The sequence below is a fragment of the Leopardus geoffroyi genome, chromosome C3 (assembly GCF_018350155.1).
Source record: "Leopardus geoffroyi isolate Oge1 chromosome C3, O.geoffroyi_Oge1_pat1.0, whole genome shotgun sequence".
Lineage (NCBI taxonomy): Eukaryota > Metazoa > Chordata > Mammalia > Carnivora > Felidae > Leopardus > Leopardus geoffroyi.
This window is the reverse complement of record NC_059338.1, coordinates 50581565-50601875: the sequence shown is the minus strand read 5'-3', so window position 1 is coordinate 50601875 and position 20311 is coordinate 50581565. Positions and strand designations below refer to the sequence as shown.

Below are 20311 nucleotides of genomic sequence, written 5' to 3'. Positions count from 1 at the left end.
CTGATCTCCTAGGGATCTCATATGGCCATGGTGCTTTAGGGGGCTGCAGAAGTCCCCTTAAGTTCACCTTAAGCAAACTTCGGGACTGGGAGCCAAGCCCAGAAGGCCCAGATACTTCTCCATGAGGCACTCACTGCTGTCAGCCACAGTTCAATATATCAATTAACTGAGCATCTGATTCGCCCAAGTTAGAAGGCTATTTGACTCATCTCTTGCTATTCGTGGATGTCAGCAGCAGTGACAGAGGTATCAGGAGAATCATAAATAGCAAGGCAGCAGCAGGAAGCTCCCGACCTCCTCGGATGTACCATGGAGACTCCTGTGCAATCTGGAGGAGAGCTACTGACATCAGCCTCTCATGCAGGCAAGACTTCCAATGAACCTGGGCTCATACTTGACAGGGTATGCGATAAGGCGATTTTATGAGGTGAGGTCTCTCAAAATGCCTCGTCCACCTTCAGCCTTATTTATAAGCAAGGCAGACAGCCACCACTAACTCTTAAAGTCCTTAAGTATCGGGGCACCTGGGTGGCTCAGTCGGTTGAGCATCCAACTTCAGCTCAGGTCATGATCTCACAGTTTGTGGGTTCGAGCCCCGCATCAGGCTCCGTGCTGACCGCTTGCTCAGAGCCCGGAGACTGCTTCAGATTCTGTGTCTCCTGTCTCTGCCCCTCCACCACTCACGCTTTGTCTCACTCTGTTTCTCAAAAATAAATAAATGTAAAGTCCTTACGTATCACAGACCAAATGTATCATGACCTGTCTGGAAGCGCAATATACTTCTCTGCGTGCATGTCCACCAACATTAGGTGTTTCTGTATAAGGGGCTGTTGTAACCTATCTAAACATTTCACAAAAGTCTACTGTGTATGTATGTCAAAATCGAAACCAAGCAGGAGCCATCAGCCTCACAGGGAAGGAAAAAAAATTGCATATTTCCTAACCCATACCTTGTTGATAATTCCCTTGTCAAGTCTAAGCATATTTTGTTTTCATCAACTTTGTCTTCGCTAAACCCATCAATACCTCTCAGGAGAGGCTAATATGCTTGTATCTCACCTGAATTTGTGCCTTGAATTTGTAGCAAGAACGATCTCTGTCAATGTCTGCCTTAAGTGACAATTATAATCAATCTATAGGAGTCTGACTAAAATGAGCAAACTACTATCTTTCACTCTGCAAATGGTACCCTAACACTTCCACTAAGTTGTTAAGATTTCAGTCTCTGTTTACGCGCTGTAGACAAAAGAGAATGTACTAGATGGGGATCAGCCGACTATGGCCTCTAGGCCAAATGGTGCCCGCTGCCTATTTGGTAAATAAAGCTTTATTAGAACACAGCCACATTTATCCATTTACTTATTGCATATGGCTACTTTGGCACTATAAAATGGCAAGAGTTGGGTAGTTGTACCAGAGTTCAAACAGCCTGCAAAGCTGGAAGTGTTTATCATCTGGCACTTTACAGACCCGTGGCCTGATTTCCTGCCATTGCCCACACAGGCTTCTGTCTCTGGGCACATGGCTGCCTACATCCACTATACCCAAAGCTACTCTGTCCCCACCAACCACCCATTGAGTGTAGGCTTGAGGTCAGATTTAAAGGCAAATTTCGGGTCAGTGAAAGAATCACGAAACTTTAGACATGGGCAGAAGGCAAGAAGAAGGCAGCATGAGCTGGAGGAAAGATAACATCCTTCAGATTAAGAACCCTGAGTCTTGGGGAGCCTGGGTGGCTCAGTCGGTTAAGCGTCCGACTTCAACTCACGTCATGAACTCGCGGTTTGCGAATTCGAGCCCCGCATCAGGCTCTGTGCTGACAGCTCAGAGCCTGCTTCGGATTCTGTGTCTCCCTCTCTCTCTGCCCCTCCCCTGCTCATGCTCTGTCTCTCTTTGTCTCTCAAAAATAAATAAATGTTAAAAAAAAAATTAAAAACAACAAAGAACCCTGAGCCTTTTCACCAGTGCTGGCCACAAACGTCTCCCATCAGTCCATGCCTTCTCTTCCCCATCGTGAACGTGAGTAACAACACTCTTAGATACCTCAGCAGAACAGAAATTCCCATAATGACATCATTTGGTTTGATAAAATAAATAAATAAATTAGTGAAGTTCTTCCAGGGAATTTGGAGCTGGGATCGTCCTCCCAAACCATAGGATAGCTGCTAGGAAACCCTGTAAACAGTGAAACAGAAGTGGCTTAACAATGCCCTAGATGTACACGGCCACATCCCGGCTTCACAAGGGGCCCGTTCTGTTGCCCTGATGACCTTAATTGCCTCAGTCTTGCCCCCGAGCACAACTCCTCCAGGACTCCTGCAAGGGGCTGCCATGATCCCAGCTGCTTTTCTGGCTCCCTAAGGTAGTGGGCCCTGGAGTAACACACGACGCAAGGAATGGTTACAGGCAGCTTGCCCGGCACCCCAAGGGTTTACCTGGTTCGTATTTACTGGGCACCTCCCACGGGCCAGGCACTGTAGGAAGTGCTTAGTAAGAATCATCTCATGTAATCCTCAAAACAGCTTTAAGAAGCAGAATCTATTATCATCCCCATTTCATAAATGAGGAAAGTGAGTTCAGAGAGTTTTAAGCAACTGGCCCAAGGACACTAGAAAACGTAGTAAGGGGTAGAACAGGGATTTAAACTGGTCTCTCTGATAACAAAGCCTTGCTATAAACTCCCGCCCTGAAGTTCACTATACGGACTGTATAGTCTTCTCTGGAGTCTTGGCTTCTCGATGACCTCTGTCCAGAGTCAACCCCAGGCTTCTCTGCGATGCTTTATCCGTTTGCTCAGTGCAGATCTTCACCTTTTGATGTAGCTCAGAGACTCCATCATGACAGCACCTTCCTTGCCCAGTTCTCTATGAGCTTTCCCAATGTTCATCAAGTGAAGGGTCTCTACTGTGCTAGCCAGAGGAAGCAAAATTATCCCACAGCCCGGAAAACTGAACAAACCGGCTGACCCTGAAGCCAGCAAGCGGCACCGTCACGGCAGAATGAAGTCTGGTGTCGGATGCGTTTGCCTTGAATCCTGGCTCCACCTATAAGACCTCGGATCTGTGATATACTTTCTCGAAGTCTCAGTGTTCGTATCTGAAAAGTGGGAGAATTACCATCTATTTCACTAGGTTTTTAGAGAGTCGACTGATATTATGCATGAAAGTGATCCCATACATCGCCTGGGACCCAGCGAGTAAAAATGTTAGCTTCATTACTATGAGTATCACCAGTTCTTGTTATCGATTTGAACCCCACAGAGATTATGACTCCCGCTTTCAAAAGGATCTTCAGAGATTTTTGGAACTAAGCACTTACAATTTGTTGGCTTCTATATCAAGTGAGCTAAATTGCTGAACAGAGTATTACATCATGTTGTTAAAAAATAGTCTCATGAAAATGTGGCCTCTTAGCTGTTCTCCTTGCTGTCTGGAGAAATGGGGGCAGCTTAAGGTCTCCATGAGCTTCAGGAAAGAGAAGAACAAAACTGTAAAAAGGATGTAAAAAATATAAAGAAATGGAAAAGAAGGTAGACACTCTACCTGCCTCCCAGTTCTGCCAAAGGCCATCCTCAAATATTAAGTGTTAATAATACCATTAAATGTTCCTTGAAAGCAAAAGGTTGTCTTATTAATTTTCTACCTCCTTAGCCTGACAGATACTGGTAAAGAATCCATATCTAAATGAATGAATGAGTCAATGATTCCTTTTAAATCAATGATAGGTCAATAATGCTTTTAAAATGTTTTTTTGTTTTTAAAAACTACAAAGATGTGAAAGTATGTACCTGAAAAAGGCTGAATTTATTGTTACATGACTTTCACAATTTTAGAGTGAAAAGTCCCTAACTGCCCTCTTCCCTTCCCTGCCAATAAGCCCGCAGCCAGCTGTGAGGCGGTGTGGCTGAAGCCAAGGTTAGCAGGTGGGTGTAGCCAAGCTGAACGGAATCTGAGCTTTTGGGGTTAGCTGTCTGGTGCAGCCACAGGAAGAAAGATCTATATTCCACCTTGCTTGTGGGTCCTAGTGCTCACAGAGTTACTGGTTTTGAAGCAACAATGGGGGAAAAGCATCAGATGAGGCTCAGCAGTCAAAAGTGGACAAAACAACAAAAACCGATGAACGGACATGTAAGAAATACTTACTGGGTGCCCACGATTGGCCAGAATATGAGCTGGTGCTTCTTAGAGAACAGAGTCCGGACTCTGCCAACTGTTTCGACTTAAATCCTGGCTGTGTAACCTAACAGCTATTTGAGTTTAGGTATGTTACTCCACTTCTCTGGCCCTTGATCCCTTCATTTGTAAAATGGGATGATAATTATCCCTACCTCATGGTGTTGTGATGAGAATAAAACATACGGTAATATATACTGCAAGTACTTAGAGTAGTGTTTTTTGGGGGGGATTTTTGGTGGGGGGCGAGGTAGAGGGAGAAAGAGAGAATCCTAAGCAGGCTCCATACCCAGCATGAAGCCCGATGCAGGGCTTGATCCCATGACCCTGGTATCATGAACTGAGCCGAAAATAGTGTGGGGCGCTTAACCGACTGAACCACCCAGGCTCCCCTGCAGCACGCCCGTCGCATTGAACAAGCAAATCATGGGATCATGGCTTCTCTCCTCTGCTAAAGAAAGTGGTTCCGAGCTGGGCCTGGAACAGGACTAGTCGTGTTCTGTGCCACCTAAGCCAACCTTCCTGTAACCACAGCCAACGGGAGAAGGTTAAGGTTATAGCTTCCCACGGGGTGATTTGAGAGGAAAAAAGCTGTCAACAAACAAGAACCATGGTAACTAGCTTCCCTCTGCTTGTCTCCCTAAGGAGTCAGGGGAGGTGGGGAAAAGCAGGGAATCTGGCAGCCACAGGGACAGGGACAAGGTGCAAGAAGTCCCAAGGGGTCACAAGTGAAGTGACTTGATGAATAAATGGATAGTACAAACACTGAAAAGCATCAAAATGGGGATGAGATTTACAGAGTACGCCAGACAAAGGAGATAATTTATGGCAATGGGAACAATAAAGATGGACGTGTCCAAGAGCCAAACCCACAAACCAGCCGTGGATGCTGGGGGCTGACAGGGTGACTCCCAGATCCTGCACAACCCTTCAGCTCCAGAGTTCATGAAATTCTACTTTGAGGATTTTTTTTTTAATTACAAGATTCCTGTTGGGGCGCCTGGGTGGCTCAGTCGGTTAAGCATCCGATTTCAACTCAGGTCATGATCTTATGATTCGTGGGTTCACGCCCTGTGTGGGGCTCTGCGCTGACAGCTCGGAGCCTGGAGCCTGCTTCCGATTCTGTGTCTCCTTCTCTCTCTGCCCCTCCCCTGCTCGTGCTCTGTCTCTCTCTCAAAAATAAATAAACATTAAAAAAAAAGAGAAGATTCCTGTCTACCTTACCTCCATGTGAGTTACTATGGTCAAACTCCCTTACAGAGAAGGCCTGAGTGGATCTCCATTTTTTGGAAACTAAAAAGCCTCAGCAGTGAATGTATCCATTTCACAGTTGAGGTGAGAAGCTTCCCAAAAGGTCAGCAGATTACCCGACATCGTATAAAGCCAGGCTCTGAAGCTTACCTTCCAACCCTAAACCCAGTGTTTCTTTCCCACACATCCTAGCCCCCCCCACACACACCCGTGTGAATATGGGAGCACGGCCAGCACTCGGAATAGCTCGACAACTGAAACGGCTAATGGACTCCCATGTACCTGCACCTGATGCGCCTTGGCAAGACAGGCACAGCCAAACCATGGTGCCAAGTGGGGAGGTTTAGAAACCAACCTTCCCTTGGCACTTGGGAGAGCCCCCAAAGGGGCCCTGGCGTGTCCTCTTTTGCACATCAGTCTGCCAGTAACAACCCAAGTGCGAGGAGGTTTTGTCTGTAGGGATCCTGCTGTTACTTTACGAACTGCCCACCATTTTCTTAGTAGGAGGCCAAGTACAAGACAATGGCTTTGGCAAGGGGACGGTATGGCCAGTAAGTCAGTCCTGCCCCATAATGGATGGCTTGAATTGCTAGAAAAGTTCTTTGAACTGAATCTGTTATCACTCTAGTTCTATCTTTTGTGGTAACACAAGACATGACTAAACTCCTCCATTTCTTTCTAAAAAAAAATTAAAAAAAAATTTTTTTTTTTCAACGTTTATTTATTTTTGGGACAGAGAGAGACAGAGCATGAACGGGGGAGGGGCAGAGAGAGAGGGAGACACAGAATCGGAAACAGGCTCCAGGCTCTGAGCCATCAGCCCAGAGCCCGATGCGGGGCTCGAACTCCCGGACCGCGAGATCGTGACCTGGCTGAAGTCGGACGCTTAACCGACTGCGCCACCCAGGCGCCCCTAAAAAAATTTTTTTTAATATTTATTTTTGAGAGAGAGAGAGAGAGAGAGAGCGCGCGTGCACGCACATGAGTGGGGGAGGGGCAGAGAGAGAGAGGGAGACACAGAATCTGAAGCAGGCCCCAGGCTCTGAGTTGTCAACACAGGGCTTGAACCCACAAACTGTGTGATCATGGCCTGAGCCGAAGTCGGACGCTCTACTGACTGACCCACCCAGGTGCCCTTCCATTTCTTTCTAAAGATCAAAAAGAAGGATAGGGCATCCTCAGTTGAACTAAGCAAACAATATAAATTGACAATGAAGATGTAAAAGTGACCCTGATTAATGAATTTGCTAATGAATTTTTGTAACCGATTAGCTGAAGGCAAAAGGGACTGACAGAAAAAGCATCTAGCTCTCCTATGCCCACAGACACTTAATAATAAACCGATGGCCTTGATGGCACATAGCAATGACCATACTTAGAAATGCTCTTCCCTGCCCTTAGACGTGGCTGAGCTTTACGAGTTCAGTGTAGACAGCTTCAAGCAAAGTAACACACGATGCGTAGGCAGCTGAACTGAACTTGAGCGAGGATGTACAAGTGAGAGCAAGGATGGGTCCTCTGGCACAAAGTTGGCGACGGTCGTGGAAACACAGTCCTGGAAGCTCCCATAGGTATGTTCCGTAGGCTTTGTACTAACTCGGCCCAGCCGTTACTTCCCCAGGATACAACTTCTCTAAAGTGTCCATTCTATTTCCTGGATGCTGGGACTCCACAGTAACACCTGTGGCCTCCTTTGTCCCTGGACCTGGTTCTTTATGCTGTTTCTCCCAAAAGAAAACCACGTGTCTAGGGCTCACCTGGAGCTCCCAGAGACAAGGTGCTTGGAGACACCTGAGGAGCCAGCAGTTGAGGGCCACACGGACCTGCAGACACTGGCCAATGGGCCCCACACAGGTGGGACTAGTGGTCTTGAGCAGACCCAGGCCTCACTGATGGGCTCGAGTCCCCAAATCTCCAGGGAGATAGACAAACGCTCAAACATTATTTTTTTCCACACAACTGTGAATTGTGCCTACGAGGGCTGAACTATGAAAGCTTACCTACCAGCAGGAGTTATGACTGCAAAATATATATACCAAACTGAAGGATTTTTGAAAGGTTACGTGCTGTGAACACTGTATTTAACCAACCTATATGCATATAGGAAGTCTATTACCACTGCCATCTTTAATTACAAAGATGAAATATATAGATAATACATTAAAGTGCTATTATGCACCATTCAATTCTTTTGCATACCGTAAGAAGAAAAATGTAGATCATATGGCAAATTAGCAAAAGTACAACATGGAAATTTAAACCCACAGAGTCTGAATATCTAAAGTCAAGTCATGTTAGGGGCACCTGGGTGGCTCAGCTGGTTGAGCCCCTGACTTCAGCTCAGGTGGTGATCTCATGGTTTGTGGGTTCGAGCCCCAAGTCGGGCTCTATGCTGACCGCTCGGAGCCTGGAGCTGTTTTGGAGTCTGCGTCTCCCTCGCTCTCTGCCCCTCCCCCACTTGCAGCTCTCGCTCTCTCTCTCTCTCTCTCTCTCTCTCTCTTAAATATAAGTAAACATTAAAAAAAACAAAGTCATACTAAAACCTGACCTTCTATGCTGTGGAGTAAAGGATGTGCTTATAACTGAACAATTCTCTGATTTATGGATTTAAATTCACACAACTGATTTCCATTCAATGATTTGGCTTTCACTTGTTCAAGAGTTTGCAAAAGAGTATCAACAGTATCCCTGTGTGCTTCAGTAGTTTTAAATGTCAATTACCTTGCAAGATTCACAATAAATCTCTTCCGCCCAGTTTGAATCATGCTGGAGGTTACAATACATTGTTTGACCCTCAACGCGGTAATCTAAGATGTCAGGAGGGAAAGAGTACCTCTTTGGAAAAAATAATTCAAAAATTTTAGGATGTGATTGAACAATAAGTAAAGCAAAAGGGTTTTCAAAGTTTTCAATTGCCAAGTCCCCAGCTGAGGTACCGGTTTCCCTCAAGCCCACCATTTTGCTGATGGTATATTTACACTGGGTGCAGTGGAAACAAGGACTCACCAATTCTCATTCACAGAGTGTCATAAGGATACAAAAAAGGTATTCCTTGGCCTTTCAGTCTCTCATTACTTATACTTTGTGCTTTAAACTAAACACAGTAAATGCAAAATATAAAAATAAACAGTGGTCCCTGCATTGAGGCAATATGGATGGGAAAAGGGTAAACACAAAATCAGAGAAATGTAAACTTGAAGGTTTTCACAGAACCATTAATTCCCTCTGCACACATTGGAAATATTTAGAATTACCAGTTAAGCTTTTAAATATACATTTTCTTAACAAGAGAGAAAAGGTTGGGTGTATTCATATTTTGATAATCACCTTAACTTTTCTCTTTTTCAAATTATGCTATTTGGATCCAAACTGAAAACCACATCAGTATCGATCATTACAGTTAATGAAAAATAGCTCTGCTATTGTTATTTCATAACCAACAGGGCTTGGGTAATAAAATTTCATGTAAGTGCATTTTGCTGTCCAACAGTGTTACTAGTCAAAGGCCTGCAAAATCTTCTGACATTTATAATGCTCTCTTTCCAGATGCCTCAAATGGCTGCCTACTTCACCTCCGAAGGATGTGGTATAAAGCATATCAGATGAAGTCTACCAGTCCCCGAGTCTCTTAAGAAGAAGCCATCAGAGATTCTAGGAACGGTATCTTCAAACAGGATACCCTCAGGCTTGATTTCTAAGCTGAGGGCAGATACACAACTTGAGACTTTGAAACTGTGTCTAGAATGGAATGTTAAGGACAGGAGAGGCAGTGCGCGAGAGCGTATGGCATGGAATGGGAGTAGGGCAAGGTAAGATAGCAAGCTGGGCTCGGGAAGACTCCCCTGACCACCGCATCTTTGCCAAGGACGGGAGGGAGTCCTTACATCTTCACCTCACCTTGGGGTCCCTCTTTGCTTGCACAGGTCAAAGGCTTTCCTGAATTTTTCATGGAGACAGGGGCCTATCCACATGCAAGAGGTCAAACACAAGACTTGCCTGCCCTCACCCCCTACCCATGCTCTTTTAACCTTTGCCCCCTCCAGCAAGGTTAATGAATAATAACGTAGTGAAGAGTAACGTAGAATAAACTAAAGTAAAGCTGAAGGAAGAATCTCTTCCATTTTATTTGGAAGACAGAATGTCATCGTTGGTCTATGGGTGACCAGTAGCATATGAAGGAAAAATTTCAGACACAGGTTGAAGGCTGACTTTTGTTCTCTTTCCATTTCAGTGCCCACGGTCCATTAATCCCCACTCGGTGGGGGGAGGCCTCAAAAAACAAAGCATTAGTAATGGAGGGCTTCTTATAGGGACTGTTATATTTTAAGGGCACAAACTATTTCCTCAAATCCTTTGGCATCCTTGATCTGCACATTTCTGTCTCCACGGTCACCCACCCCCACAAACATGCATCTATGTGTGCACATACACATGCATGCGTACACACACAATACCCATGTATATACTTCTCTAGAGAACTTATTGGAGCACATCATTCTGAGGATAGAAAGGACAGGATACTTGAAGACAGGATCCTTGCTACACTAAGATTCGTGATGCAGCAACGAGGACCAGCATTAGACCGTCTTTCCACGGATCCTCCCACTACTCCCTCAAGCCCCACACCAAACACACCTTCTGATACGTTGCCTGTCTTGACCATCTATATTCAGGGCCTTTCAGATACAATCATACCCAGTATTAGTCCTTAAGAATCTCCATACACTTCCTTTCACCCTAAACATTTCCTTGGCGTGATGACTGGTTCTTTGAAATGGTCTCAGACCAGAAGAAACAAAACAAAACAAAACAAAACAAAACAAAACAAAACAAAACAAAAACCATCCAGAACAATGACGACTGCTTTTCACATTGATGGGAAGATGTGAATGGCTGGGGGAAATCCACCATTGTGCCCTTCTTTTCAGTCAGACCGTATCATAAATGTGAAGGCAACGTGGCCTCTACATCTGTCACTCCAGTCAATGCCAGGGTTGATTCGGCTGATCTGCCCGATCTTACCACTCTCTGGGAACTACAAGCTACATGACAGAAGACAATCTTCCCTGAGAGAGGAAATGCTAGTCTTTAATTAAGGACGTACAAGTACCATAACTGCCATATTAGAAACCTCAATAAATTTGTAAATGTGAGGCATGGCAATCTCATTTACCTGCCTGCCTTCCAGCACATCTAAACATTGAGGTTTACCATTTGCTCTTAAGGACTCTTTTCTTGACCATATAGTTTAAATAAAGTAGCTTGTGTATATGCAGGTAATCTATCAAGCTAGTTATTCGTGCAGAGATCAGTGGAAGACTTACATTCTGAGATTTCATCAGAGATTTTATGGAAAGAGTTTCAATGTCAAATATTTGGATAATGGGAATTTTTATGTATCTGAAATGTGCTCAATTTCTCCCAATTTGATAAACAAAACCAAACAGCATGTAGTGTTGGTATCAGAGTCACAGATAAAGTTTAGATCAAGACCTAGATTGGTTTTCTGTAGTTTCGTAAACATGAAAGAGCCCATGCCTTCTGTATATATGGCTCATGAATAATCAGTCTGGCCTCAACCTGCTCTCAGGCTTCCCGAGAAGCAGACGATATGTTGGTTTTACCAATACAATACTAATATGTAAGATGCCAAGGGAAGCACACATTGTCTATGTCAACTGGGAAATTCATTCATTTCTTCCACAAATATTTATTAAGCATTAACTATGTGAATGCATTGTTCTGAGTGCCAAGAACACAAAACACCAGCAGACAAAACCCCTGCCTGTCACTGTACCATCTACTTTTGAGTGAGATTCTAGGACACAAGTTCCTAGAATTTTAGGAAGAATCTTCTCATTTTTTTTTGAGGCCTCAAATTTCTGAAGAGGAGAAGGGAGGCTGATGGTGACAGTTCTGAGCTAGGCTACAGGGAGGGGCAAGTATCTATTGATATGCCCTTTGTTGTAAGAGGACAGAAAGCCAAATGTTGACTTTCTCCTGGCTGGAAGAGGAGAGAGAGGGCTTGGTAGCAGCAAGCAGCTTGGCAATTCAGTCATTCAGCAAACATTTATGGAGCAACTATTACAAGATATTCTGATCTACTAGTTGAAGAACGCCTTTATAAGACAATCCACTGCCACCATCTGATATTCTCTTGTTTGTAAAAGTTACTCCATGTCTAGGCATGTTCCCAAAGAGAACAGGTGGGTAACGGTGGTACAGAAATAACTACCACTTATATTTCACCCCAGGTGGAGACACTTCCCACAAATGGGAAATTTACTTATTAACGTGATCAATGGTCGTTGTGGAGTGGGTTTCGTAGAGCTACGTTCACGGCGCCAAGGCTCTTAAAGTCAAGATAACATAAGCTACGGCCTGAGAGGTTAAAGCCACGCTGCTCCTACCATGACGGAGATGTGCAGGATCCTCAATTCCTCTTCTGCTGACTCATGCTGGGGTTCTTCAGTTGGGTCTTGTCCAGGGAGGCTGGGAGCACCATCTTGGTGATGAATGTGAAAGAGCAGAGTGCCATTCTCCAGCCACTGCTGCCTCCAGCGCACCAGAGGGATGTCCTCTGTGTTTCCTGAGATCTCTAGAGGACAAACACCAAAGCACAGGTCAGAATTCGGACTGGCCCAATCTGGATCTTCTTATTCATCTTCTTCCTAGGCAATGGTACCAATCAACCAGTGTCAGCTAAAGATGACAAAGGGTTCCAGCTATGGTTAGGTCAGGTTTCAAATCTCCAGGAAGGGAAGAGGCCCAGAGAAGAAGAGACATATCCACCCCCTAGATCTTTGCTCCATAATCGAGTGAGCCAGACTCTCACCCATTGAGAAAAACACCAAGGTGAAAATTCGAGCTCTTCCCCATATTTCTATGATCAATAGCATCCTTTACCCAGCACTGTTTGAATACCCTGATAATCCCGGAGGTAAATAGAAGGTTGTTTGCCTCTTGTAAATTTGAAAATGTGAGTTCCCTAGCAATTACTCCTAGACACCAGTGAATCTACCAAGGAAAGAGCTGGTAATTACTGTGCAGAGAACTGGCACGTCTGGAACAGTCCTGGGAGGTTACTGCAGAGCAACTGGGGCTGACAGAATATTTCTAAAACCACAATCATTTGCTGCATAGCCCACTGGAGATGTGTAATACTCGCCGTGGCAGGGATGTTTTAATTCCCTTTAATTTTTCTCTTCATTTTTGCAGAGCAGAGCTGGTACACACAGAGGGGGTGGTGAAAACCTGGGCCCTTAGCACAGACACAAGCACTCACCTGCTCTCAAGGCTTGAGATGGAGGCACCGGACTAACATCAACAATTAACAACAAAATACCAAAAACCTACTATGCATTTCACACTGCAGGTGCTAAGCTACTGGTACAGAAGTATGCTATTATGGGTCTCTCCTGCTAATATTCCTAAGCAAGATCACATCGAAGCTATGAGATAATTCACAACAGAGAGACCTGATTAGCCCAGCCTTTCCTAAACTTCATTTGGCCTCAAAATCATTTCTTCCTTAACAACTATTACCACCCTAGGGAACTAATATTCCGCTGAGCACACTTTGGCAATTCATTGCTTTATAAAAGTTCATTTTTTAAAAGGCATGGCTTCTTCTCCCAAAATTTATCACCTTTGACCAAAAAAAAAATAATAATTCCACGGACATAAAAAAGATTTAATAAGACACATTTAGAATAGTATTCTCATCAAGTACCGCACCATAAAGAGGGAAGCAATTTTGAATATTTATGGAGTTTATAAATATCTTTCACTATTTGTAGGAGGGCACAAATGATGTTCTGCTTTACTTATTTACTTACGTATTTATTCGTTAATTGACTTAACACATACATTGGGCATTCACTGTGCACCAGGCACTGTTCTAGGCACTGTGATACTAATCTAAATGAGGCCCTCAACAAGTTCTCCAAAGCAATCCACCCTTGGGTGAATGTGAATGTGGGAGGTGTTACACCATGTACACAATGACACCATGTGAAAACGTACAATTTAAGAGTAGACTTGCCTGGGTTGAGGGTGGAAGAAGGGGAGGAAATCTGGAAGAAGATGGTAGGGGCCTTGGGTCCTAAAGGGTGGTGGATATCCTTTTAACAGGTAGAGGTGTGGAAAGGGGACATACAGACACTGATAGGAGAATTAGAAGGAGGACGAGGAAGAAGAATACTGGCTGGTCCTCTCAGGGTAGGTTGGTGAAAAGAACTCACAGGAGCCACAGGTCATTAGCCTAACCCCAAAAGACACAGATAGTATTCCTTACCTCTTCCTAATACCCTCCAGACCGGGGAGAAGAGTAAATGGGTGTGTGACGGGCGATGAGGGGACAGCAAAGACAGGACGATCAGAGCCCCCCTTCATCCTCAGCTCCTCGCCCACTCGCCTGGCGCCCAAACATCCCACCGGGATGGCGAGCTGTCCATGCTCTGGAAGTGACCAGCTCAAGCAGCCAAGAGGCTGCACAGGGTGTAAGAATGGAAGATCCCCTGCATCCGGGTCTTGGTTTTCCGCAGGCACAGCCCCATTTGTTAAGTGAGGCAGTGAGTGACACAGGACTCCTGAGTTCACTTTTCCTCTAAGGTGGCCTTCCAGACTTCCAGGTGAAGAGAAACCCTTGGGCATGCCTCCCAGCAGCCGCCACACGACATGTCACTACAAGTGCCCCAATCACAAGCTACTTCCCAACCATGGGTCAAGCCCCAGGAAGATTCCTCCTGGGAAGCACATCCCTCCCCCAAGTGCCTTCCCTGCCGCTGCAGGAAGAGACCAGTCGCCTCAGCATGGACAAAACTCACAAGCACTAACAGCTTATAATAGAACACCCAACACCATAATTCAATCACTCAGAGCAACACGCTTTCAGCCTCCTACCCACACCGGCTCTAAGCCAGCCTGGGATTAATTCCATACATGTTGGGTGCCACTTCAGGCCTTCCTGTAACTCTTTAGAAGGAATCTAGCACCTCATACCTCCAAAGCGCTTAAAATGGATTTTTCTTTCCCAGGAGACTCTCATCAACTAGGCCAGGCTCATTACCTCCATTTTTACTGTGGAAGCAAGGACAAGTAAACACCCAGATCAAGGTCATGCCAGCTTGACACAGAACAGGAGCTAAAACAGAAGTAGTCCTATCAGATCCCCTCCATTGCCAACACACACCAGACAACATGACTTTTGCAGAAGCACGGAAAGAGAGAGAGAGAGAGAGAGAGAGCATTTGAGTATGGAGTGCGTGTGGTCTTCTAGCAGGTTCTGAGCCGCAGTATTTTTATTTGTTGTGCAAGGTCTTAGTATTCCATGACTTCTTTATTTAAAAAAATTAAAAACATTTTATCAATAACATTTTATTAAAAAACATTTTTTAATGTTGATTTATTTTTGAGAGACAGGGAGACAGAGCGTGAGCAGAGGAGGGGCAGAGAAAGAGAGAGAGAGAGGAGACACAGAACCTGAAGCAGGTTCCAGGCTCCAAGCTGTCAGCACAGAGCCTGACTCGGGGCTCAAACTCACGAGCCGTGAGATCATGACCTGAGCCGAAGTCAGATGCTTAACTGGCTGAGCCACCCAGACTCCCCAAGTATTCCATGACTTCTTTCAAAATTGAGATAGAATTCCCATACCATAAAATCTGTCCTTTCAAAGTATACAATTCCATGGTGGTTCGTACATTCACAAAGTTGTGAGACCATCACCACTGTAATTCCAGAACATCTTCATCAGCCCAAAAAGAAACCTATATGTATTGGCGGTCCAAGACAATTTCTGAGGAGGAAGGCGTTCTGCTCCAGGGTCTCAGGAGTGGTGGTACCAGGGAACGAACAGGTTATTGACAAAGTGCTCCCACTGGGAGGTGAGCTGAGAGCACAGAATCTCTGACCCTGGCTTCCAGGCCAGCCCTCTGAACCTCTTTGTGAGATATTCATGCCCATCTCCACAGACAGTGATATCCTGATCCTGCCCAGACCAGACTCATGGTAGAGGGCAAAAAAAAAAAAAAAAAAAAAAAAGGGTAAAGCAAGGAGAGCACCATGCCTGCCCATGAGGGTGCCTGTCGTTTTTAAGATTCAAGATAATTACAGAATGATAGCTTCTTCTTTGGCCTTTTTCCCTGTCCTGGCAGGATCTGACATGGGAGGGCCAAAATGCTAAACCAGGAACTTACTTACTTATGCTGAATCTGCCCTAGGTCAGCCGATGAAAAACCACAGGGGCACAGTAAACATCTTGTGAATTTCGTCACCAATGGAGCTGAGATCAGAGCTTGGAACATCAATGTAATCACGTTGGCCTGGATGTTAGCAGAGGGTCTCCAGAAGAAGAAATGCTCAGAAATTGCTTTAGCAATGCAAGCCTTCCCTGAAACTCCCAAGAGGTACATACGGGAGGCGACAGTTACTCTGGTCCAAAGCCTCCTGAGGGCGGTGGATAAGGCTCACACTGAGCCTCTGCTCTGTGCGTGCTCCGCACAGCCCAGTCCTCCATAGTGGACTGAATAAAACAAGTGCCTACAGAAGCCTCCACAGCCATTTCAAGATACCACGGGTGGGCTGGGCACCATTGCCAACAGCACGCTGTGGGATGGAGATCTCCAGAAAGGGAAGGGTGCCCTTACTCTTAACGTGTCCATTCTTCCCCTATACGAGCCTCACGTCTCCCAGCACCTCCCAAAATTCTGGAACTGCCTAGAATACACAGAAACCAGGATGCCATTTGTTCCTGTATACAATGAAGATTTTTGGAGCACACTCCATTGGCCACATTCAGCAAACTGTTATATGATCCCTACCCTGAAAGAGGCTTTGGTCTAGGAAGAAACTGAAGACATGGCCAAGACTAAGTACTCTAAGCGGTAACAGCCATGCTGAGTTGGGGGAGGGTGGGATCTGGCTGGACATGGGATATAATGGGAAGAGACACTGGAGGCAACTCCATATGAAGAGAATGTGTACTAAGAAACGGCGGCCTGATGCCTGTTTGCAGAAGGGTAGTGTTAGTTCAGAGGAGTCATGGAGGACGAGGGAAGGAATGCAGATTGATGTCAGGTGTGAAAGGTGTGAATGCCAGTTTAAGCAGTTCCGAGCTAATGGAAAGTCACCCCCGGTCTCATTAAGCAGAGAAGGGAATAAGGCCAGGATTTAGAAAGATCAAGAAGACCCAGAAAGAGAGCGGCAGACAGACTAGACTCTACCCCAATCTCATGGTAACTCTGATCCCGTATTCTGCAGTGACCAAAATACTGAGCTGGAACTCAAGAGATCTGGGTCTGGAGTAGCCTTGAATGTACTGCCTAGCTTTGAGTTTCCTTATCTACGTAAGAAGGAGCTGTACACATGAATTTCAAGACCGTTTTGTAAATTGACATTCCACGATTCTAAGTCCAGAACAGGGTGCTTCACATGACTGCCTAGAAAGATGGTAATTTCCACGTGCCAAGAAATTGGTCCACTCTTCTCTCAGACCTTCCCTGCATTCCACCTCCCCTTTCCCTCTGAGCACAGGGTGGACAGGTTTGGGATGATTTCATCAGAGCCTTTAAGAGCCAGGCCCCTTTTTGGACTGGACCTCAGGTTGGGGAGAAAGGTTCTCATTCCTGCTGACGCAGATAGGCGGTTTCTAAGGAAGAAATCCTGGAGCTTCTGCATATGCAATAGAGAAGCAGGAAGATGGGTAAGCAGAGGCAGTCATGCTAGAGAATGAGCTGGGGTGGGGAAAGGCACAGTGGAGAATGAGATAAAATCACTTTTATTATCATATTTTTTTTTATTTTTTTATTTTAGAGAGAGAAAGGGCAAGCAGGGGAGGGGGTAGGGGGAAGGGAGGGAGGGAGCGAGGAGAGAGAGAGAGAGAGAGAGAGAGAGAGAATACCAAGCAGTCTCCACCACACTCAGCACAGACGCTGACGCAGAGCTCGACCCCACGAATGGTAAGACTATGACCCAGGCCGAACTCAAGAGGTGGACGCTCAACCGACTGAACCACCCAGGCACCCCCAAAATCACTTTTCAGTTAGTTACTGTTGTAATGTTAGCATGTGCCCTGTGAACTTGTAGCACTGTGTTTTTGTGGGGTTAGCTTAGGATACCCAAAGCTTGCTACAAAAATTCCTTTTCCAAACATAACAACTTCCTCCTACCTTATCAGTTTTGCCTGGCTGTTTTTCAATTCTGTTAACTATGATATTGTGAATAGCCTCATGTTCTTGATGAAAAAATTGCAGGGGTAAGGGTCATCTCTAAAAATGGAATCTAGCCTTCTCTCCACCCTGTGCTACCACAGTGGCCATTTTGAGTTTCCCTATGTGATGGAGACTGAGCTCAGGACTTCAGCAGGGATAAGCCAACTGTTCAAAATGAATGATAACAAATGGGTTTTGTCCATCAGTGACTATCACTAAGGTAACCAAAGGTAAGCCTGTGATATAATTACCCCCTTTTCTTCCACTCTTTTTTGATGTTTCTTCCCACCCCACCCCCACCTGCCTGATTTCAGAGTTTGAAAGATTATTGATGGTAGGAGCCAGTTCCCACATGGTTTCATTATGGTCTTCCAACGGAAACTATTAACAGTGGCATTAACTTTCAACACCTTTGTAAGAAAATAACCTGCTTGAGTCAGGGGTTAATAACAGCAGAGGATCGCTAATTATCCTGCAAATCTTTACCCTGGTATCAAACGTGACCCAAGTCTTTAATGTCTCTGGAACGGCAGCCTCTGAAGACCCCAACTTGTTCCATAACATAATGACAGCAGCACATTAGTGTCCTGGCCATCTGTGAAGAAAGATAAGGGACAGATGAAGAGCAGACAAAGGAGAAGGATGCAGAGAGAAAGGACAAAGTCAAGAGAAGTAAGAAAAGGAGGCTAGCCAGAGAAACGATGTCCCTCGGGCTGAGTTGGCTGGGCCTCTACACCTCTCGCTACAGGGACCATCTGGTAGGGAGTTCTGAATTGATACAATCCCACAGCCCTGAGTGAGAAACACATAAGATAAGGTGCCCTGCTGGGCCTGAATTCAACCAGCACAGATGCCAGAAACACCGATGGTTTGCCTGAAGTCTGCACCTATGGAGGCCTGGCTCAGTGAACAACAAAATGGGAGACAGCACAGCCGGGAAATTCTTTTGTAAAGATGTTCAAAGTCCTACTGCAAATGGAACTCTCAATGTGCTTCCTCTATTCAATTCACTATCTGCCATGGGGCTGTTTCTTATCATCTCATGGCTTGAGCCATGGACACAGAATCACACAAGCAAACCCTCCACAGCAAAATGGATTAAAATTTCAAGAATCTCTTTTTCAAGTAACTAGAACCTTCTTGACTTGCAGATCTGGGATAGAAATTTCCACTTGTGACAAGGAGAAGGATAACTGAATTTCTATTTCCTTTCCTTGGTGACACGTGCTCTCAAAAAACAAGAGTGCCTCAAAGCATTAATGATCCAGTGATGAGAAACGGAATGGCGGGTTGAATGGAGCACTGGATGGGGAGCTGGAAGAATAAAGCTGTAGTAATCTCTCTGGAGCTCCTTTTTATCATCTTCAAATCATGGGACCAGGAGGTCTCTAAGGACTCCCAAGCTGTGACCATGGTATTCCATGACACAAAGCCACATGTAACACTTGGTTCTAGTTATACCCCAAATCAGGTGAAGGCTAAGTATATTTCTGCACGCCAACTGGATAAGTCTCTGTGGGAGTTTTTCAAATCAGCCTTTCCTCTTGAGAGTATGGAATGCTTCTAGCTCACTCCAGCCTGTCAACTTCTAGAGTAAGGACTGGCTGTACAGAAACTCATGAGAGTGACCTCTGGAAACTCCAGTTGGTGGTCCCCAATAAGAAAGCATCCACATATAGATGCTTCCAAAAGGCTGATGTGGAGAAGGGTAGTCTCAGTAAGAAAACCTCACCTGATCTCTCTCGGCAGTCCTACCTTATAGAACTATATTCTACAAGTCAGAAAAGCTCACTTCCTTTAAGGCTAGCCACCCACCCACCCACATCTCCTTTTCCAACAGAGGTTTAAGATAGACTAAAATGAACCAACACAAAAAGCAAGAGTGATTAGAGAAAGAAATAAAGACTCTTGACGGTCCATGGTATGGTGTCTCTGGGGCCAAGTCGGGGCAGAAGATGCAAAAAACAAAAACACACACAAAAAAAACAAAAAACAAAAAACAGAAGGTAGATTTTAAAATCAGACGTGACGGAAAGCAGCAAAGCTTTCTATGGATGCTGCTGGAAGTAGGTCACTCTCTGCTACTCTGTGCCGGCATGAATAGCAATCGAGCAACTACACGAACATTCTATTTACCTAGCCATGGAGATGAAAACATTCCTGTGGCAGAAAAACGCAGCCAAAAGGTTCTGACACAACCAGAGAGATGAGGAGGCATTCAAATGGCTTATGATTTCATCCAAAATGGTTTGCTTGTTCCTACTACAGTGTTTCTCTGGATCTTTTCAAACCTCTGCAAAGAGTTTATCCACATGATACTCATTAAAGTCTCATTTGAAAGGGGGGAAAAAAAGCCCAAAGCTCTTTGAAAAAGGCAGGGTTATCTGAGCTGCAGATGTACTGGTAAGAAAATTTTTAAATATATCCAGCTCTATTCTCCACTGCCACCCGACTGACCTTTGTAAATTGAGATAACGACACACATTTAACAAAATCTGACATCAAGTAAGATGTGTAATAATATTTAAACTCTGTAATGTTAAAATATGTATTTACGGATCATTTCATACATTGTAATGAGAATAAGTCATTTTGAAGCCTGCAGGTTCATGATTGGAATTCTGATTTGAGCTTTGTAAGTCCTTGGGGGCCACTTCCCTGCAGTGTGGCATTGGAAGC

General features: G+C 45.0%; 1 protein-coding gene across 5 annotated transcripts in view; it reads right to left on the bottom strand.

Annotated features, from left to right (window-relative positions):
- ASTN1 (astrotactin 1) overlaps positions 1-20311 on the bottom strand; it is a 305254-nt gene that overhangs the window by 177963 nt on the left and 106980 nt on the right. For all 5 annotated transcript variants that reach the window (XM_045452809.1, XM_045452805.1, XM_045452807.1 and 2 more), the window contains exon 2: positions 11834-12021. In XM_045452809.1, the coding sequence (XP_045308765.1) occupies positions 11834-12021 (188 nt within the window). The remainder of the gene's footprint in view (positions 1-11833; positions 12022-20311) is intronic.